The sequence below is a fragment of the Oncorhynchus masou genome, chromosome 15 (genome assembly GCF_036934945.1).
Source record: "Oncorhynchus masou masou isolate Uvic2021 chromosome 15, UVic_Omas_1.1, whole genome shotgun sequence".
Lineage (NCBI taxonomy): Eukaryota > Metazoa > Chordata > Actinopteri > Salmoniformes > Salmonidae > Oncorhynchus > Oncorhynchus masou.
The window spans coordinates 20,917,686-20,936,353 of record NC_088226.1 but is presented as its reverse complement, the minus strand read 5'-3'; the positions used below and the strand labels follow the sequence as shown (position 1 = coordinate 20,936,353).

Here is an 18,668-nt window from a genome sequence, read left to right as displayed (position 1 = left end):
CAGATTCTTCACTTGTCAGCTCTGGTATTCAAACCAGCAACCTGTAAAGACTGACGCTGGAGATGAGAAGCAGGTACTAGGAGTCAACATTTATTCAGGAACAGACAGGTAACAAACCAGGAACAGCGTCAGCACACGGGTAAACAACAACAAACGAGAATGCTGAAGCGGGGAACAGAGCGGAGGAACAGACAGATATAGGGGAGGTAATGACAGAGGTGATTGAGTCCAGGCGATTCCAATAATCAATGGTGTGTGCGACGGGGGAAGGCAGGTGTGCGTAATGATGGTTGCAGGAGTGTAATGCTGAGGAGCCTGTTGCCCTCGAGTGCCAGGGGGGAGAGCGAGAGCAGGCGCGACACAACCTTTGTTACTGGCCCAACAATCTGCCACTCTAGTAGGTAGGTAATAAACACATTCACTTTCATTATGGCTGTTAAAACGACTCATTTTTGTCAGTCAACTGAACAGCTATTTCTGACATGATTCACATAGGGACATGTACAATAAAACATGTAGCGGAATGATTGATAAAGGAAGAGGAAAGATTCAAAATGAAGTTACCTTTGTTTAAATAAATCAAGAACAATCTGTTAATGAAGTTAGAACACAGGAGCTATAACTCATAGTTGCACAAAATTTTGGACACCATCCAGAAATTATAAATGACAAAATACTATGCAGATGTCTAAATCCCCCTAAAAACTTAAAGTCAACAACATCCAAGGCTTTTTTTTGTTAATGTGAACATGGTGCCTCATTAAACAACAGTTCAGATGCCATTCTTTAAGATTCTGGTCTTTAAATGTAGACACGGTGGCTGGGAATGTGTGCAAACTGCAAGTCAGAGCATCAATTCACAAGTATCAGATTCCCAAGAGAAACATTGGTGTATTGACAATCAATTATTATTATCTCCTTATTCCCAAAGTCATTCTCCCAAGACAAGTGCTAAAGCTAATTTTGAACAAAGGTGTCCACATTGACATGACATGATTTAACAACAGTAAACAGCAGTCTTAAACTTCTTAATATTGTATATTTATCTGGGGATAAATAGATAGTACTTGACTTTAACTGAAATAGGTTCCAGTACTCATTTTGGGTGCTGGCACTGTTTGTATTCAGGTGCAGGAGCTTCACAATACTTTTTTAAGCTAATATTCTATCAATGGAATAGGAGCTCAAGCAGTAGAACATTTGAGGTGCCAGTACTCAGCTCAGCTGAGCTCCTGCCCAAGCCAAGCACGGTAAATAGAGGCATGATTAAAAAAGAAATACATTTAATAAATGACCAAAAATGTAATAAAAATATACTAATAATTATGTAATAAATTACTTATTTCTGTGCACATATAAATGACTTTGTGCACTTATTGCTTGTACTGCCAATAGGTTTGGATTCATGTACTGTAGCTATTCAACAAAACAATGTCCACAGTGCAAAACAAGAATGAACTAAGACATTCATTACATCACTCATTTGTGTTTGTTTTGTTGATCACCAATTTCCACTGAATAGGCCTCTGTGTACTATATTGTTATTCAGACTGAAACCAATGACTTGCAGTCTATCAAAGGTTGATCGGATTGATGGCACAGTCTGTTGTTTCTTAACTAAGCAATGACTTTGCGATAAACTCTTACATTCATTGGTGTCACAGTGGACATGTCCCTATGAGCTGTAGGAATAGTATTCTCATGGTGAATGGTTTTAAATTGAGAAGAATTGCAATGCATTTTTAAGGACAAAAACCAAGGAAACCATTATGTTTGCTTATAAATGTAAATGCTGACTGTCTAGAACAGAGAAATACCAGACGTGATGTGAATCACTAGACCATAGCAGAAGAATGATTTTGTTTCTCAAGAAATGTCTCTCGATGAACAATGCATACAGATGACAAAAATGCCTAAAAGCATTGTGACAACTGTTTGGCAGGATCACATGGTTCTAATTCCATATGCTTTTTGGCCTCAATTTCATTCATCTGTACACCATAAATGATCTGTTCACAAGAAGGCTATGAGATAGTTATGTAGTCAAGCAAGCGACGACTAAGATAAACCCATAGTGCATTAGTGAGGGATACCGGAGTTCGTATTTAACAATATAAAACCGACTTTCCCTTTCCCGCTATATTTCCCTATGTTGTTCGAACAACCATTTCAACACAGTAACAGTTTTACCACCACCACAGAAATGTGCACGGATCGTTTCTCAGGTCTCTTTCTTCACAAAGGTCTCTGGAAACTCAAAACTGGTGGCACTAGAAGCACATTGTTGATCTGACTGAGGGAAAACTACAGTATCACTGGCCATTGGCCATCATCAGATAGACTTTCTATACATATATACCTGTCTGCCATCACGTCTACAGTTAGGAACTGTACAAATGTCAACAGTCATCATGTCCCAACTGGAATCCAGTCTTTGAATGATCTGGAGCAGAAGAGGCCTTTGTCTTTGAAGAATGTTTAACTACTAATATTGTGATCGAAAAGGGACAGAGTTGAATAGAATGAGTCTAATAAAATCCGTGTAAAACCCCCACAAGATCAACAGCAGTTAAATTACCCTCAGATGTCCTTAATCATCCCTCCTCTCACCTGGTAGTTACTTCATCTTTAGACAGGAAGTGGACAGCCTGAACCTTCAATTAGATGGGAAGGTGGGGGTTTCATAGATCCAAATACAGAAAGATGTTGTGTTCAGGAAACATCCCTTGAAATTAAAAATCCTTCCATTGAAATCAACAATGAGAATATAAATCCTCACCAGTTTTCTACAAGATTCAGGCATATGGGTTATCAAGTATGTAACGATACAGCTGAAAGTACTTTAATAGATATTTGGGTGCGTACATAGGCTCTTTAGGGTCTGTGGGTGGGTACTTCCCCACCGAGCCATCGAACCATCCCCCAGTCCGGATCAAGCCCTTGATGTAATTCAAGTCTCGTTTTTCCACGTAGTCGCCCCAGCGGGGGAAGTCTCCATTCTGGGCAGAGATGAGCTTTTGGGAGATTCCCTCTGGTCTGAAGCACCAGGAACAGTGCCAGCCTGCGTAGTGGACGGGGCTCCCAATGGACCACTGCACCAGGATGTGTCCACTCTCCCTCTGATAGTTCCGGAATCCCGGGATGGAGAAGTATTCCCTGCGCCTGAGTAATATCCCGTCTCCATTGTAGACAGTGAAGAGCATGGCGACGGTGCAGACGGAGAGGACTTCCAGTGTCCCAGGCTGCCTCCAGAAGAAACCATAAAGGGACTTTCTCATGTGGATGGACACAGGTTCCGTCCAGCCGTCGTAAAGTTTGAGGAAGAGGATGCCCTCGCGGGCAGGGATCTCGTCTGCATCGTTGATGAGGAAGACATCATCTGGCCTGGCGCCTTGCACCCTGGACATCCCGTCACGGCTTAGAAATGTTCGCAGGTAGTCGTCAGCAATCCACCCGTTCTGCTGGCCACCTTTAGGGAAGTGATCGAGGAATACATAGAGGATCTTGTGGCGCATGTAGTTGTAGGTTCCGTTAAGCAGAAGGCACAGGAAGTGCAGTGGCTTGGAATTTCCGTAGGCTGTGAAGTTTGACTCACACACCAGGAAGAGGTCCACGGCATCGGCCAACTCGTGAAAGCGGGCGTGGAGGAGGTCAAACTCATGGTTGATATTAATGGCATTGATGACCCTTCGAGGAACCTTTCTCAGTGTCAGACGAGCCTTAGTAGGCAGGTTGGAGTGTTGCACCATGGTGGGGATGCCACAGTGAGGGCCGTGCCAGCCTGGGCGACACATACACTTCACCAGCCTTTTCCCCCAGGCGGTTCTCTCCTGGGCTGACTTGGGTTCCTCTTGGTGTGCATGCAGGATTTTACGCTGGCCCTCTCCGGGTTCTTGGACCTTTTGTCCTAAATGGTCTTTGAGATAAGTAATTTCTGTCCCCTCTATGAAGCAGTATGCTCCAGACTTGGTGCGCACAAAGAACTGGGTGGGGTCATCGCTAAGATGGAAGCTCCGTTTGTGAAGTTCCTCCAATGGTCCTTTGGTGTCTGGGAGAGTGACCGTCATTCTGTTTACATTCCCTGAGTCAGGCTGCTCCTTCCGCCACGGGTCCTGAGTGGGAGAACAATAGGAGTCAAATTAAACATATCAATGACAATGTCATATAGACCCAAAACAATGTATGGGGAAAGTCATGTCATCTGCCCCCTCACCTCACTGCCACGTTCAATCTTTCTCCCCACCTCTGCGTTTCCCTGGTCCTCCCGGTATGCCTCTGGTTCCCACAGGCCAGTGTCGGAGGGTACAGGCCCAGGCAGAGGCTCTGGGTGAGCATTGTTTGAAGGGTTCCCCTTCCCACTCCAGAGGAAACTCAGGGCATTGACAGAGGAGGCATACAGCTCACTCAGTACAGGCATGTGGTGGAGGGCCTTGTAGTTGTGAAGCTGGGAGAAGACACACAGAGCCAAAGCGCAGAAGAAAAAAAACGTGTGCCTTTGCATCTTCATCCTGAAAAACAAACACATACAACTTTACCTAAACTGAAGTTTACAAACTCCTTACTTAACTGTAACTCGGGCATGTGCACATATCTGGTTCTACCTGTGCAGAGCACATGCACCTTACAGTCTCCAAAGTTCCCTTTTAGGTGGTGGTATAATTTCCCACCAAAATATATTTTTTTGTATACATTTTTTTGTCATTGTTATTCGCCACCCCTCAACCCGTCCATTGGTTCCCTGTCCTTTGTAGCCATCTACCTGGCCAGAAGATTCTACCATTACGCTTGTTTAAACTGAGCTGCACTGGGGTCAGAATGCAATCATTTTTACATTAACCCTTTCTAACCCATAGCGGCCATCAACGGCCTTTCTTTAAATTACTATAGCTGACGCGAATGGCCTTGTTTTTCTAACAATAATATCTGTGTCAATTTCGGAAAATTAACTTGCTAAACACCTGTTGTTGTATTCACATGGTTGTCATCAACAACCAGGAACCAGAAATAGGATATGCTGTCATTTAACTTTTCAAAGTTTTCTAAAACTTCATTACTCAAAATGACAGTGTCGAAGCAGACATTACTTTTGAAAGAGGCTGTGAAAGAGGCTTTATCCATTTTGGTTGCAGATACAGATGTGTGTTAGAGGAATTCTAAATTCCTATATGTTTTGTAGCCAAAACCAAAATCACTCTATTTCATACTAAGTTGTAAATTTATCATTTTTGCATGAAATAGAACGAGACCAGTCTTAAAAACAAGTTCAGCATTTATTCTTGATGAGTACTCACCCAAAATACAAAGAACATTACATTTTAAAGGAAAGATAAAAATGACGTCATCAGTTCTCACACTCTCTCCGATCCACACAATAGTGTCTTCAGGTCTGGAGACTGTCTCCTACTCCCCTCATAAAGCAAACATTCAAATCTGTCTAAAAGACCTCCACTAATGGATCAAAGAACATTCTTATCTTTCTGAAAAGATATAGCCTCCTTCTCCTGTTAAGGCTATGCACAATACTGCCCCCTTTAGGAATTGCGTGCCCATAGTAAACAGAAGAAAAAAAATCAGTCCAAAATTGCTAATATATGCATATAATAATAATTATTGAATAGAAAACTCTAAAGCTTCTAAAACCGTTTGAATTATGTCTGTGTAAAGCAGAACTCACAGGGCAGCCATTCTCCCAAACTCTCTCTCTCATCAGGAAAGTTGTCCCAACTTTCACATCACCCCCACCCTTCCCAACCAGCTACGGATCTGGCAACAGTTTTTGTCTTCAGCGTGATGTGTTATTTAAATAGGGCGAGTAATGGAGAAAATCCCGCGATCTTTGGGCCGTTGGCGGGCAAAATACTGAAGTTTCACGAGAATTTAGCTGCGCATCCTGGCGCAATTGTAGACAGGGCACTCTTTGTTCCAGCTCGTCTGAGAAGAGTTGCGTTCTTTTGGTTGAATCGCCAATTGTTTTGTACGTTAATAACTTCCTAAAGCTTGATTCTGCACTTAGTTTGACCAGTTTAGTCGACATAGAATATGTAATTTTGAAGTTTTGATGCGCAACTGTGCGAGACCAGAAGTCATTTTGGGTGCATTTCAGCTGAAGCTGTTAGCATATGCTAATACAAATACACACAACCTGAAACCGAACGATGTATTGGGTAAGTTTGACTCCTTCCACTACATTCTGATCGAAGACCAAAGGTAAGGGAATATTTATGTTGTATTTCTGTTGACTCCAACATAGCTGAGAGATATTGCTTATGTCTGAGCGCCGCCTCAGATTATTGCATAGTGAACAAATTCTGTAACGTAAAAAATAAATGTAACACAGCGGTTGCATTAAGAAGCAGTGTAACATGTATATTTAGTCAAAGTTTATGATGTGTATTGCTGTTATCTGGCTGAGCTATCTATAATTTCTCCGTACATTTCTGTAGCATTTTTTTGAACATGGTGCAATGTAAACGGAGATTTATGGATATAAATTGCATATTATTGAAAGAAAACATAACTGTACTGTGTAACATGTCCTATTACTGTCATCTGATGAAGATTTTCAAAAGGTTAGTGAATTATTTTTGTTTTAATCCTGCGTTTGTGATTGTGTCTTTTGCTTGACAAAATGTCTACATATTGTATGTGTCTTAGTGGTGGTTTGATATACATATGTGCTATGTTGTTGCCGTTAAACATTTTAGAAAACTGACTTGCTGGGTAGATGAACAAGGTGTTTCTTTCATTTGAGCTATTGGACTTGTTAATGTGTGGAGGTTAAATATTTCTAAGAATATTTTTGCATTCTGTGCACCATCTTTTGAGTTGAGCTTGGGGTGGGGGGTGCCCTTGGGGAACGTGTACCGTGATGTCGTTAAACCCGCAAGGTAGAGACAATTCATTCGTTTTACCTACAATTTCAGTCCTAGTTTAACTAAAAACCCATACATTTCATACCATAACATAGTATTAAAACTAGGAATAGTATTAAAACTTAATGGTTCTAATAGAAATGTATACATAATCATTTCAACTATAATTTCCTCCAACAATGTGATGCGGATTTGCACATGTTCTTGCACTTGATGCGATGATGTCGAGGTGAGTGAAATAAGTAAACAGCAGATATAGGTTTGATGTTGTCGATGTTTGATGCTGTGAAATAGCTCACAGATTAGCAAATCATGTCATGATACTTGGTTGGTACAGGCAAGCACATCAGCGCTGAGTGATTGGCTAGAGTAATTTGTGTTTATGATTGGGCTTAGGTTATGGTTTGTCGTGTTTGCTAGGTTTGACAGCTTTGACAGCTTAGTTGTCCTGTTTGGGTAGTAGATGCCCGCGCAGTGGAGCGCAAATGGTTAGTTGGATATTTGTTTACGCTGCTTCTAGCCCCTAAGCAACTTTGCAGTATTTGGTTATTTTCTATGTTATTTCTTACATTAATAGCCCAGAATGTTTTTTTGTGTTATTACATACAGCCAGAAATAACTTTTGGATATCAGAGCAGTGGTAACTCACCAGCATTATGACCAGGAATACGACTTTCCCAAATTGGATCCTTTGTTTGCACCCACCACGGCAATTGAACTTTTCCCAGAGGCTGTTTTAAAACTCAGTCGGCAGAGAAGAGGTACTTGCAGTGGACTTTTAGTCAGACTCAGGAGGCGAGCACACCATCCACCGCTTCTGAGTATATTACTCAAAAATGTTCAGTCTCTGGAAAATAAAGTAGACGAGCTCAGGGCGAGGGTCTCCTCCCAGAGAGACATCAGGGACTGTAACACATCATGGCTCTCTCCAGATATACTGTCCCCGTATGTACAGCCAGCTGGGTTCTCAGTACATCACGCAGACAGGAATATAGAACTCTCCGGGAAGAAGAAGGGTGGTGGTGTGTTTCTGAAGTTTGCTCGAGAGCATTTGGATGATCCAGAAGAAGATAGGGAGAATGTAATATGGTCAGATGAAACCAAAATATAACTTTTTGGTAAAAACTCAACTCGTCGTGTTTGGAGGACAAAGAATGCTGAGTTGCATCCAAAGAACACCATACTTACAGTGAAGCATGGGGGTGGAAACATCATGCTTTGGGGCTGTTTTTCTGCAAAGGGACCAGGACGATTGATCCGTGTAAAGGAAAGAATGAATGGGGCCATGTATCGTGGGATTTTGAGTGAAAACCTCCTTCCATCAGCAAGGGCATTGAAGCTGAAACGTGGCTGGGTCTTTAAGGTTAAGCATGACAATGATCCCAAACATACCCGGGCAATGAAGGAGTGGCTTCGTAAGAAGCATTTCAAGGTCCTTGAGTGGCCTAGCCAGTCTCCAGATCTCAACCCCATAGAAAATCTTTGGAGGGAGTGGAAAGTCTGTTGCCCAGCAACAGCCCCAAAACATGCTCTGCATGGAGGAATGGGCCAAAATACCAGCAACAGTGTAACGGCTTTCTTCACGTGAAGGAGAGTCGGACCAATATGCGGCGTGGCTATTTAGATTCATGTTTAATAAAACAACTAAACACAAACACTACAAAACAAGAAACGTAACGTGAAAACCGAAACAGCCTAAACTGGTGCAAACTAACACAGGAACAAGGACAACCACCCACCAAACACTCAAAGAATATGGCTGCCTAAATATGGTTCAAAATCAGAGACAACGATAAACACCTGCCTCTGATTGAGAACCACTTCAGACAGCCATAGACTATGCTAGAAAACCCCACTAAGCCACAATCCCGATACCTTTGAAAAACCCCAAGACAAAACACACCACATACCAAAACACATGTCACACCCTGGCCTGACCAAATAAATAAAGAAAACACAAAACACTAAGACCAGGGCGTGACAAACAGTGTGTGGAGCCTTGTGAAGACTTACAGAAAACATTTGACCTCTGTCATTGCCAACAAAGGGTACATAACAAAGATTTGAAATAAACTTCTGTTATTGACCAAATACTTATTTTCCAACATAATTTGCAAATAAATTCATTAAAAATCCTACAATGTGATTTTCTGGATTTTTTTCCTCATTTTGTCTGTCATAGTTGAAGTGTACCTATGATGAAAATTACAGGCCTCTCTCATATTTTTAAGTGTGAGAACTTGCACAATTGGTGACTGACTAAATACTTTTTTGCCCCACTGTATATTTATGTTAGATCACCACCAAATCCCCAAAAACAAAGCCATTTTTCCCAGCCAAAGATAGTCACAAAAGCAGAATTAGAGATACAATTAATCACTAACCTTTGATAATCGTCATCAGATGACACTCATATGACATAATGTTACACAATGCATTTATGTTTTGTTTGATAATATGCATATTTATATCCACACATCTCGGTTTACATTGGTCCCATGTTCAGAAATGCCTCCAAAATATCTGGAGTAATTACAGAGAGCTACGTCAGATAACAGAAATACTCATCATAAACTTTGACGATAGATACATATTTTACATATAATTAAAGATACACTGGTTCTTAATGCAACCTCTGTGTCAGATTGTTTTTAAACGTTACGAAAAAAGCATACCATGCAATAATCTGAGACGGCGCTCAGACGTAAATATATTTATCCGCCATGTTGGAGTCAACAGAAATACAAAATTGCATCATAAATATTCCAGTGCAAGGAATCCTAGTTCTGCAATAAATCGTTGTTTTGTTCCATAATGTCCATTACTAGTGTTGAAAAAGCTGGCGCTGGTCCAGGCGAACTCGGACGAAAACTTCCAAAAGTTATAGTCCAGGTCAAATAAACTGGTCAAACTAAGTAGAGAATCAATCTTCAGGATGTTATTATCATATATATCCAATAAAGTTCCAACCGGAGCATTCATTTTTGTCTACAGAGTAATGGAACGCAAGGCGATATAATGACTACTGCGTAACCAGGAACTGGCATTCTGCCCAGACCAGTGACAGTCCATCACTTTAAGACATGAAGGTTAGTCAATGCGGGAAATTTCAAAAACCATCTATGTCGCAAAAACAATCTATGATGAAACTGGCTCTCGTGAGGACCACCACAGGAAAGAAAGACCCAGAGTTACCTCTGCTGCAGAGGATAAGTTCATTAGTTACCAGCCTCAGAAATTGCAGCCCAAATAAATGCTTCACAGGGTTTAAGTAACAGACACATCTCAACATCAACTGTTCAGAGGAGAATGCGTGAATCAGGCCTTCATGGTTGCAAAGAATCCACTACTAAAGGACACCAATAAGAAGAAGACTTGCTTGGGCCATGAATAATGGTCAATGGACAGTAGACCGGTGGAAATCTGTCCTTTTCGGTTTTATCCTCCTTGTCTTTTGTGAGATGCAGAGAAGGTGAACGGATGACCTCCGCGTGTGTGTTTCCTACCGTGAAGCATGGAGGAGGAGGAGGTGTGGGGGTGCTTTGCTGGTGACACTGTCAGTGATTTATTCAAAATTCATGGCACACTTAACCAGCATGGTCATCTGGTTTGCACTTAGTGGGACTGTAATTTGTTTTTCAACAGGACAATAACCCAACACACCTCCAGGCTGTGTTAGGGCTATTTGACCAAGAAGGAGAGTGATGGAGTGCTGCATCAGATGACCTGGCCTCCACAATCACCCGACCTCAACCTAATTGAGATGGTTTGGGATGAGTTGGAACGCAGAGTGAAGGAAAAGCAGCCAACAAGTGCTCAATGTGGGAACTCCGTCAAGACTGTTGGAAAATCATTCCAGGTGAAGCTGGTTGAGAGACTGCCAAGCGTGTGCAAAGCTGTCAAGGCACAGGGTGGCTATACTTTGAAGAATCTCAAATATAAAATATTTTAACACTTTTCTGTTAACTACATGATTTTATGTCTATTATTTCATTGTTACTCTACAATGTAGAATATAGTAAAAATAAAGAAAAACCCTTGAATGAGTAGGTGTGTCCAAACATTTTACTTTTACTGTATACTCATAACGAACCAAATTCATAAACTCATAATGAACTCAGTAATTAAGCATCAGAAGAAAAACAAATCAATAGAAGTAAAAACGGTTCCAACTTTTAAAAACCTACCTAGATTTGAATTTAGTTCAACTACCATCAAGCTACTGAAAAATGTTGTAGTTCATATAGTTCACAACTTCCCAACACTGGTACTCTTCCTGCATCGTTAATACATTTTGAAGTTCATAACTGTGCACTCTCCTCAAACAATAGCATCACATTCGTTCACTGTAGTAGCTGCTGTAAATTGGACTGTGCAGTTAGATTAACAAGAATTTAAGCTTTCTGCCCATATCAGATATGTCTATGTCTGTCACCGATCCCGTAGAGGTTTGAATGGTGTGTGGTTGGAGGTGCCAGGCTCACCGCTTTGAATGTGTCAAGAACTGCAGCGCTGCTGGGGTTTTGACGCTCAAAAGTTTGTGTGTATTAAGAATGGTCCACTGAGTGTATACTGTACACAGCATGGAAACGGTCATGGATATCAGTGCAATTTATCACTCTCACAAACCCTGCGTGGGGTAGCATGTGTATATTGTCACATACATTTGTTGACCCATTCCACCATTATTGGCCTGGTTCCATTTCTGCCTTCCATGGAAACTTCTGTTGTTGACAGTTGCTGTTAGACAAATACCTAAGAACATGTCAGAGCAAATTGACTTATTTCCATTGCTCAACACTGCAAACTCTAATCTTTTGTGTGTATGTGGGTGGAGATGTTATCAATTAAGATTCTCAGACACAATACGAGCACTGTGGGACTGCGGAGATAGCCTATACCTACACCTATCCCTACATAAGAATTTGTTCTTAACTGACTTGCATAGTTAAATAAAGGTCAAATAAAACAAATAAAAAATAAAAACTTCATAATGAAGCAGGGGGGCAGGTAGCCATCGGTTAGAGCATTGAGCCAGTAACTGAAAGGCAGATTATTCAAATCCCCAAGCCAACAAAGTAAACAACATGTGTCAGTCAGCAAGGCAGTTAACCCAAATTGCTTCAGGGTTGCTGTTGATAATGGCTGATCATGGCCATGATCCCACTCTCCTAGGGTGTCTTTGGGATATGCAACAAAAAAAAAACATTTGCAATTAATACACACTTGTACATGTGTGAAATCGGACAAATAAATATAGACACCCACTTAATCCACTGTGCACACTTTGCAACTTCCTACCTTTTATTTATAGCTTATAATCATGCTATGCCTTCCAACGAACCATCAAACAAGCAGAGCGTCAATACAGGACTAAGACGCCCATCGGATGTGTCAGGGCCTGCAAACCATTCAGACTACAAAGGGAAGCACAGCCGAGAGCTACCCAGTGGCACGAGCCTACCTATGCACTCTTTGAGGCAAATAACAATGAAACAGGCATGTGAGCACCAGTTGTACAGTAAGACTGTGTGATCACGCTCTCCGTAGCCAACGTGAGTAAGACCTTTCTAAAGGTCTTACTCACGTCAACATTCACAAGTTTGCAGGGCCAGACAGATTACCAGGATGTGTACTGCGAGCATGCACTGACCAATTAGCAAGTGTCATCACTGACATTTTCAACCTCTCTCTGTCCGAGTCTGTAATACCAACATGTTTTAAGCAGACCACCACCGTGCCCAAGAACACTAAGGGCCCTCCTAAATGACTACCGACCCGTAGCACTCACGTCTGTAGCCATGAAGTCCTTCGAAAGGCTGGTATTGGCTCACATCAACACCATCATCCCAGAAACCCTAGACACACTCCAATTTGGACAACTACCTCTCCCTCAAAGTGATCAAGACAAAGGAGACGATTGTGGATGACAGGAGAAAGAGGACAGAGCATGCCCCCATTCTCATCGAAGGGGCTGCAGTGAAGCAGTTTGAGAGCTTCAAGTTCCTTGGTGTCCACATCACCAAGAAACAAACATGGTCCAAGCACACCATGACAGTCATTAAGCAGGCATGACAAAACCTATTCCCCCTTGAGACTGAAAAGATTTGGCATGGGTCCTCAGATCCTCAAAAGGTTCTACAGCTGCACCATCGAGAGCATCCTGACTGGTTGCGTCACTGCCTGGTATGGCAACTGCTCGGCCTCCGACCGCAAGGCACTACAGAGGGTAGTGCGAACGGCCCAACACATCCCTGGGGCCAAGCTTCCTGTCCTCCAGGACCTCTATACCAGGCGGTGTCAAGAGGAAGGCCCTAAAAATTGTCAAATTTTCACCCTAGTCATAGACTGTTCTCCCTGCTACCACACGGTAAGCGGTACCGGAGCACGAAGTCTAGGTCCAAGAAGCTTCTAAACAGCTTCTACCCCCAAGCCATAAGACCCCTGAACATCTGGTCAAATGGCTACCCAGACTATTCACATTGAATCCCCCCCTCTCCCCGCTCTCTGTTGTTTCTATGCATAGTCACTTTAATTAACTCTACCTACATGTACACACTACCTAAACTAACCGGTGCCCTCACACATTGACTCTGTACTGGCACCCCTTTGTATATATATATATATATATATATATATATATATATATATTTTTACCTCTGCTCTTTAATTACTTGTTACTTTTATCTCTTATTCTTATCCATATTTTATTAACTACATTGTCGGTTAGGGGCTCGTAAGTATGCATTTCACTGTAAGGTCTGTTGTATTTGGCGCAAGTGACTAGTACAACTAGATTTGATTTGATTTACTACCTGCGAACACACGTCTTATCTAAAACCTGAAAGCATGATCTGACAGTTTACATTGTAGTAGTGTTAGGTTTAACAGTACCTATAACCATTCTGGAATTTTATTTGACCATAGAAAGAGAAAAATAACTATTGCAAGTTATTGCAAGTTCAACTCAATTGCAACTGAATGTTTTGTAAACAAATGGAGAAAACGTGTAGGCAAAACTGGTCCATGCGATTACAGAATGGAAGAACAGCGTGATAAGTTGGGTTGGCGCCCCCCCCTTTGGGTTGTGCCGTGGCGGAGATCTTTGTGGGCTATACTCTGCCTTTTCTCAGGATGGTAAGTTGGTGGTTGAAGATATCCCTCTAGTGGGTGGGGTTATATCCTTCCTGTTTGGCCCTGTCCGGGGGATGTCATCAGATGGGGCCACAGTGTCTCCTGACCCCTCCTGTCTCAGCCTCCAGTATTTATGCTTTAGTAGTTTGTGTCGGGGGGCTAGGGTCAGTTTGCTATATCTGGAGTACTTCTCCTGTCCTACCCGGTGTCCTGTGTGAATTTAAGTAATTTAAGTCTCTCTAATTCTCTCTCTTTCTTTCTCTCTCTCAGAGGACCTGAGCCCTAGGACCATGCCTCAGGACTACCTGACATGATGACTCCTTGCTTTCCCCAGTCCACCTGGCTGTGCTGCTGCTCCAGTTTCAACTGTTCTGCCTGTGATTATTATTATTTGACCATGCTGGTCATTTATGAACATTTGAACATCTTGGCCATGTTCTGTTATAATCTCCACCCGGCACAGCCAGAAGAGGACTGCCACCCCACATAGCCTGGTTCCTCTCTAGGTTTCTTCCTAGGTTTTGGCCTTTCTAGGGAGCTTTTCCTAGCCACCGTGCTTCTACACCTGCATTGCTTTCTGTTTGGGGTTTTAGGCTGGGTTTCTGTACAGCACTTTGAGATATCAGCTGATGTACGAAGGGCTATATAAATAAATGTGATTTGATTTGATGATAAGTTGACCTGAAGAAACCTTTAGCCCTGCTGCATGGGAGCCCTTACTAGAGAAGGGCAGGCAGAACTGCATACACACAATTGATCCTCCGGTGAGCTGCTTTGTTAAAACGGGTGGGGACAGGCTACTTCTGCAGTCTCACAGTGCTCTTATTGTATCTGAGAAAAACTATCATCATTGATGACATCCACAACCACACACACACACAGAGGCTGCAGTGTGTTGAGCAATGGAAATGAGTCAGTTTGCTCTGACACGTTCTTAAGTTTTTAGGAACACAAGGTTCGGTGGAAATCAGAAATGAAACCATGCCAATTATGGTGGAACGTTACCAAAGGGAACAGACTTCATATGGGCCCTGGTCAAAAGTAGAGCACTATAAAGGGAATAAGGTGCCATTTGGGATGCAACCTTAAAGGAAGGTCACAGCTACATAGTTCACATAAAAACAGATCATGAACCCCACCTCCTGGTCCACAATATACTGTGAGACTGAATGACCCGCAGTATCAGTTCACGGATCATATTCATTTTCTGACCAATGGCTCTTTGCTCTCGTCAATACACCTGCCGTAAGCAACATGATCCTAAATATCCCCATGACAAATCCAAATCAGAAATCATGGTCTCACAGTATAATGGGAATTTTCATGTGAACCAAAAGGAGAGCAGTTGTTGATAATATCCAAGTATATTACAATAATTCAGCAAGAACACCTCCAGAGCAGAAGCAAAGAACATTTGTAACGAGGCCGCCCTTGTACATTAATCACACAGCATATTCAATGTTCTGTAAACATCAACCCGAGAGGCTTGTAGGAAGTCACAACATCAGCTGCTACATAATCACACAGTGTCATAGATTAACTATCAGTGTGTCCTCGAATCCAGTCTGGCGTCAAGCCTTAACCATAACATTAATCACTGTCACACTTTGATACTGACAGTTAAACAGGTAAGAAAATCAGTACTCAGTTACAACAGATAATCATAAACTAACAAGTGACAACTACTGAATTAAATATGGTACCCCTGTTTCCCTTCCCCCAAGGGAATATGTATCTGTCTGTGTCTTCCCACACATACAATCATGTTTTTTTTTTTACATATCAATTCATAAACACAAATAAATAAATAAAATACAGGAAAAATACGAATCAAATAATGTCCTATTGCACACAGCCTTTGAGTAATTGCGACAGATGAAATGTGGAAATGTGACAATGCCTATCAGGGGTTGACATTAAGGGTTGCCCTAATACCCAGAGCAAGGGAACGGAAGTTGAACTCAGCAGTCAGGCAAGTTGAGTTCTCTGTGGGTGACATTTTTGTCTGAAAACAACTGCAGAAAATAACAGAAGCCTAAAACTGGAAAAAAATGTATTTTTTTGTGTAAATAGATAATTTATAATTTCGAGGAAAGTGATTATGATATTCCAGCAACCATAAAATACTCCTGACTTTCCTTATTGGCAAGTGCATTTCTATCCCTGCCTATGAACATGAAATATAGATGTTATAACAGAGGAATTGACTGAAAAGTTGACTCACTTATACCTTAAGTATACTACGTCCCAATATCAACTTCCCCACAACACTTCCCCATGATACTGTAATAGCTGTCATCATTGACTCTATAGAATGTGTGCCAGTCTGTTTGTGTCACCATGCCAACTCATTGTCACACATTGTCATGACAAATGTGTAAGTAAGTGAACTATGTAGCTTGCGGAAGGCTACCGCAAGGTTAGGTTTGACCCAAGTTAAAACATTTAAAGCAATGCTACCAAATACTAATTGAGTGTATGGAAACTTCTGACCCATTGGGAATGTGATGAAAGAAATAAAAGCTGAAAGAAATAATTCTGTCTACTATTATTGTGACATTTCACATTCTTAAAATAAAGTGGTGATCTTAACTGACCTAAGACAGGGAATTTTTACTTGAATTAAATGTCAGGAAATGTGAAAAACTAAGTTTAAATGTATTTGGCAAAGGTGTATGCAAACGTCCGACTTCAACTGTAAGTACATGAAAGTTAAAATTAATTGCAACAAATCTAGAGAGGTATCTTATTAATAATTAACTCCAAACAGAACAAAATCAATTGAAACGTTCCCAAATACTGTAAAAAGAGAGAGGGAGAAAAAACAGAGAGAGAGAGAGAGAAAAAAACCCCCACTAAATGTGATTAAACATACCTCCCATGCATGAAAAGTCTAGCCATGCTGGTTTGTTGGCAAGTGGAGCCCAACTGTTATTTCAGATTTCTTTTACATTGTACTGTAGGTCTCCAAAACTTCCTTAGTTACTCTATTTGAACTAGTCGGTAGAGCTTCCATGCAGCAACATGTGGTAGGTGGCATCATTCATTCAGTCCATCAAACTGGATTTACAACAGCGCAGAGAGATAAAGAAAGAAAGCGTGAAATAGAAAAGCAGGGTGGAGCCCTTGGTGGAACAGTTGCACATCTTTCCTGTACTTTGCCTCGGGTCTTCATGTCCGTCACAAGTAAGTGCACGCACATGCACAGTACTCACACAAACAAGGGCACACACACCTACACACCCACCCACACACACTCACACAAAAACACACAGGTACGTGTGCACACACACACACAGATGCAGGCACGCAAGCATAGAAACACAAGCATGCACACACAAAAACACACACGCATGCACACACGCACACACACAGGTGGCCATTCCAAAACAAATAAGGAACAGCTTTACATATCACTCCACATTCACTCAGAATGAATGAAGACTGTCTGTTCACTGTGCTGCATAAGATTTGTGAGAATGGGGAAACAGGACAACAAGAAAGCAATGGGCTGACAAAGTATCCTGGCTTCATTCCACCATACATGCATGTGGTAATGTTGTGCAACACTAAATAAGGAACAATTAACTTATTCATAACCTACTCTACACTTCCTCTCTACCCTCCTCTCCTCTTACGTTCTACTAGATGTTCTCAGGAGTGCTTGGCAGTTACCAGGGCAGAACCAGAGGACCATGTAAGCATAGGCCCATCAGACTGAAGGGACATCTGTAATCTCCTCAATGCCCACTGAGCAAATATGTTAGCTGGGATTTGTTGGGAATGAACTAGGTTGGAACCTCCCTCCCCCCTGCCCCACACACACACACATACAGTACAGGCACGTGTGCACACACAAAGATGCACGATTACAAGTACACACACACAGATGCATGCAAGCACAGAAACACAAGCTTCCACACAAACACGCATGTACACACACACATAAACACACACACACACTCAACTTCTCCCTCATGCAGCCTACCTTGTGCTCTGCAGTATTCTAACTGTGGTAGAGAAAGCGGACGGGTACACAGATGGATATGAGAGCACACATTTGTACCTACACATGTAACACGCATGGACATCACTGGAAGATGGTGGAAGGAGCTATGGGAGGACAGGCTCATTGGAATGGTTGAAAAGGAATTAATGGAACGGTGTCAAACACATACAGTACATCATATAGAAACCACATATGTTTGACTCAATCTCCTTTTATTCCATTCCAGCCATTACAATGAGCCCATCCTCCTATAGCTCCACCCACCAGCCTCCACTGATGAACATGCATCAAGTCAAACTCTGGATTAAAGAATATATCCCAAGTGTTTTAATTATTTGATAATCCTATGAAAAACACCAATAATAAAGCCTGTAATACTAGTGTACTACTACTACTACATTATAAACCAATTATTTAACAATGGGAGAGAAATGTATGTTTGACACCCATGCTTGACACTGCTGAGTTGCCTGAGTGACTTCATTGACAAGTAACAATTGCCAAAATGTAGATATTCTCTTCAGAGCACAAGCACTCATGGCATGTGTCACCACTTCCCAGGGCTGGTGTTAGCCAACAGGGGGCCCAGGGCAAATTACAATTAAAACAATTAGCCCTTCAGAAAATATGCACAAAAGTCCATGCATTACTAT

At 41.8% G+C, this 18,668-nt stretch overlaps 1 protein-coding gene across 1 annotated transcript; it reads right to left on the bottom strand.

The window, feature by feature from the left end:
- Positions 1 to 555: 555 nt before the first annotated feature.
- LOC135555851 (beta-1,4-mannosyl-glycoprotein 4-beta-N-acetylglucosaminyltransferase-like) lies at positions 556 to 17,283 on the bottom strand. The gene is made up of 3 exons (XM_064988622.1): positions 16,882 to 17,283; positions 4,214 to 4,508; positions 556 to 4,112 (listed from the first exon to the last, which is right to left on the bottom strand). Exons 1-3 carry the CDS (start codon positions 16,905 to 16,907, stop codon positions 2,796 to 2,798), a joined length of 1,638 nt encoding a protein of 545 aa, XP_064844694.1. The 5' UTR covers positions 16,908 to 17,283; the 3' UTR covers positions 556 to 2,795.
- Between the last annotated feature and the right edge of the window lie 1,385 nt (positions 17,284 to 18,668).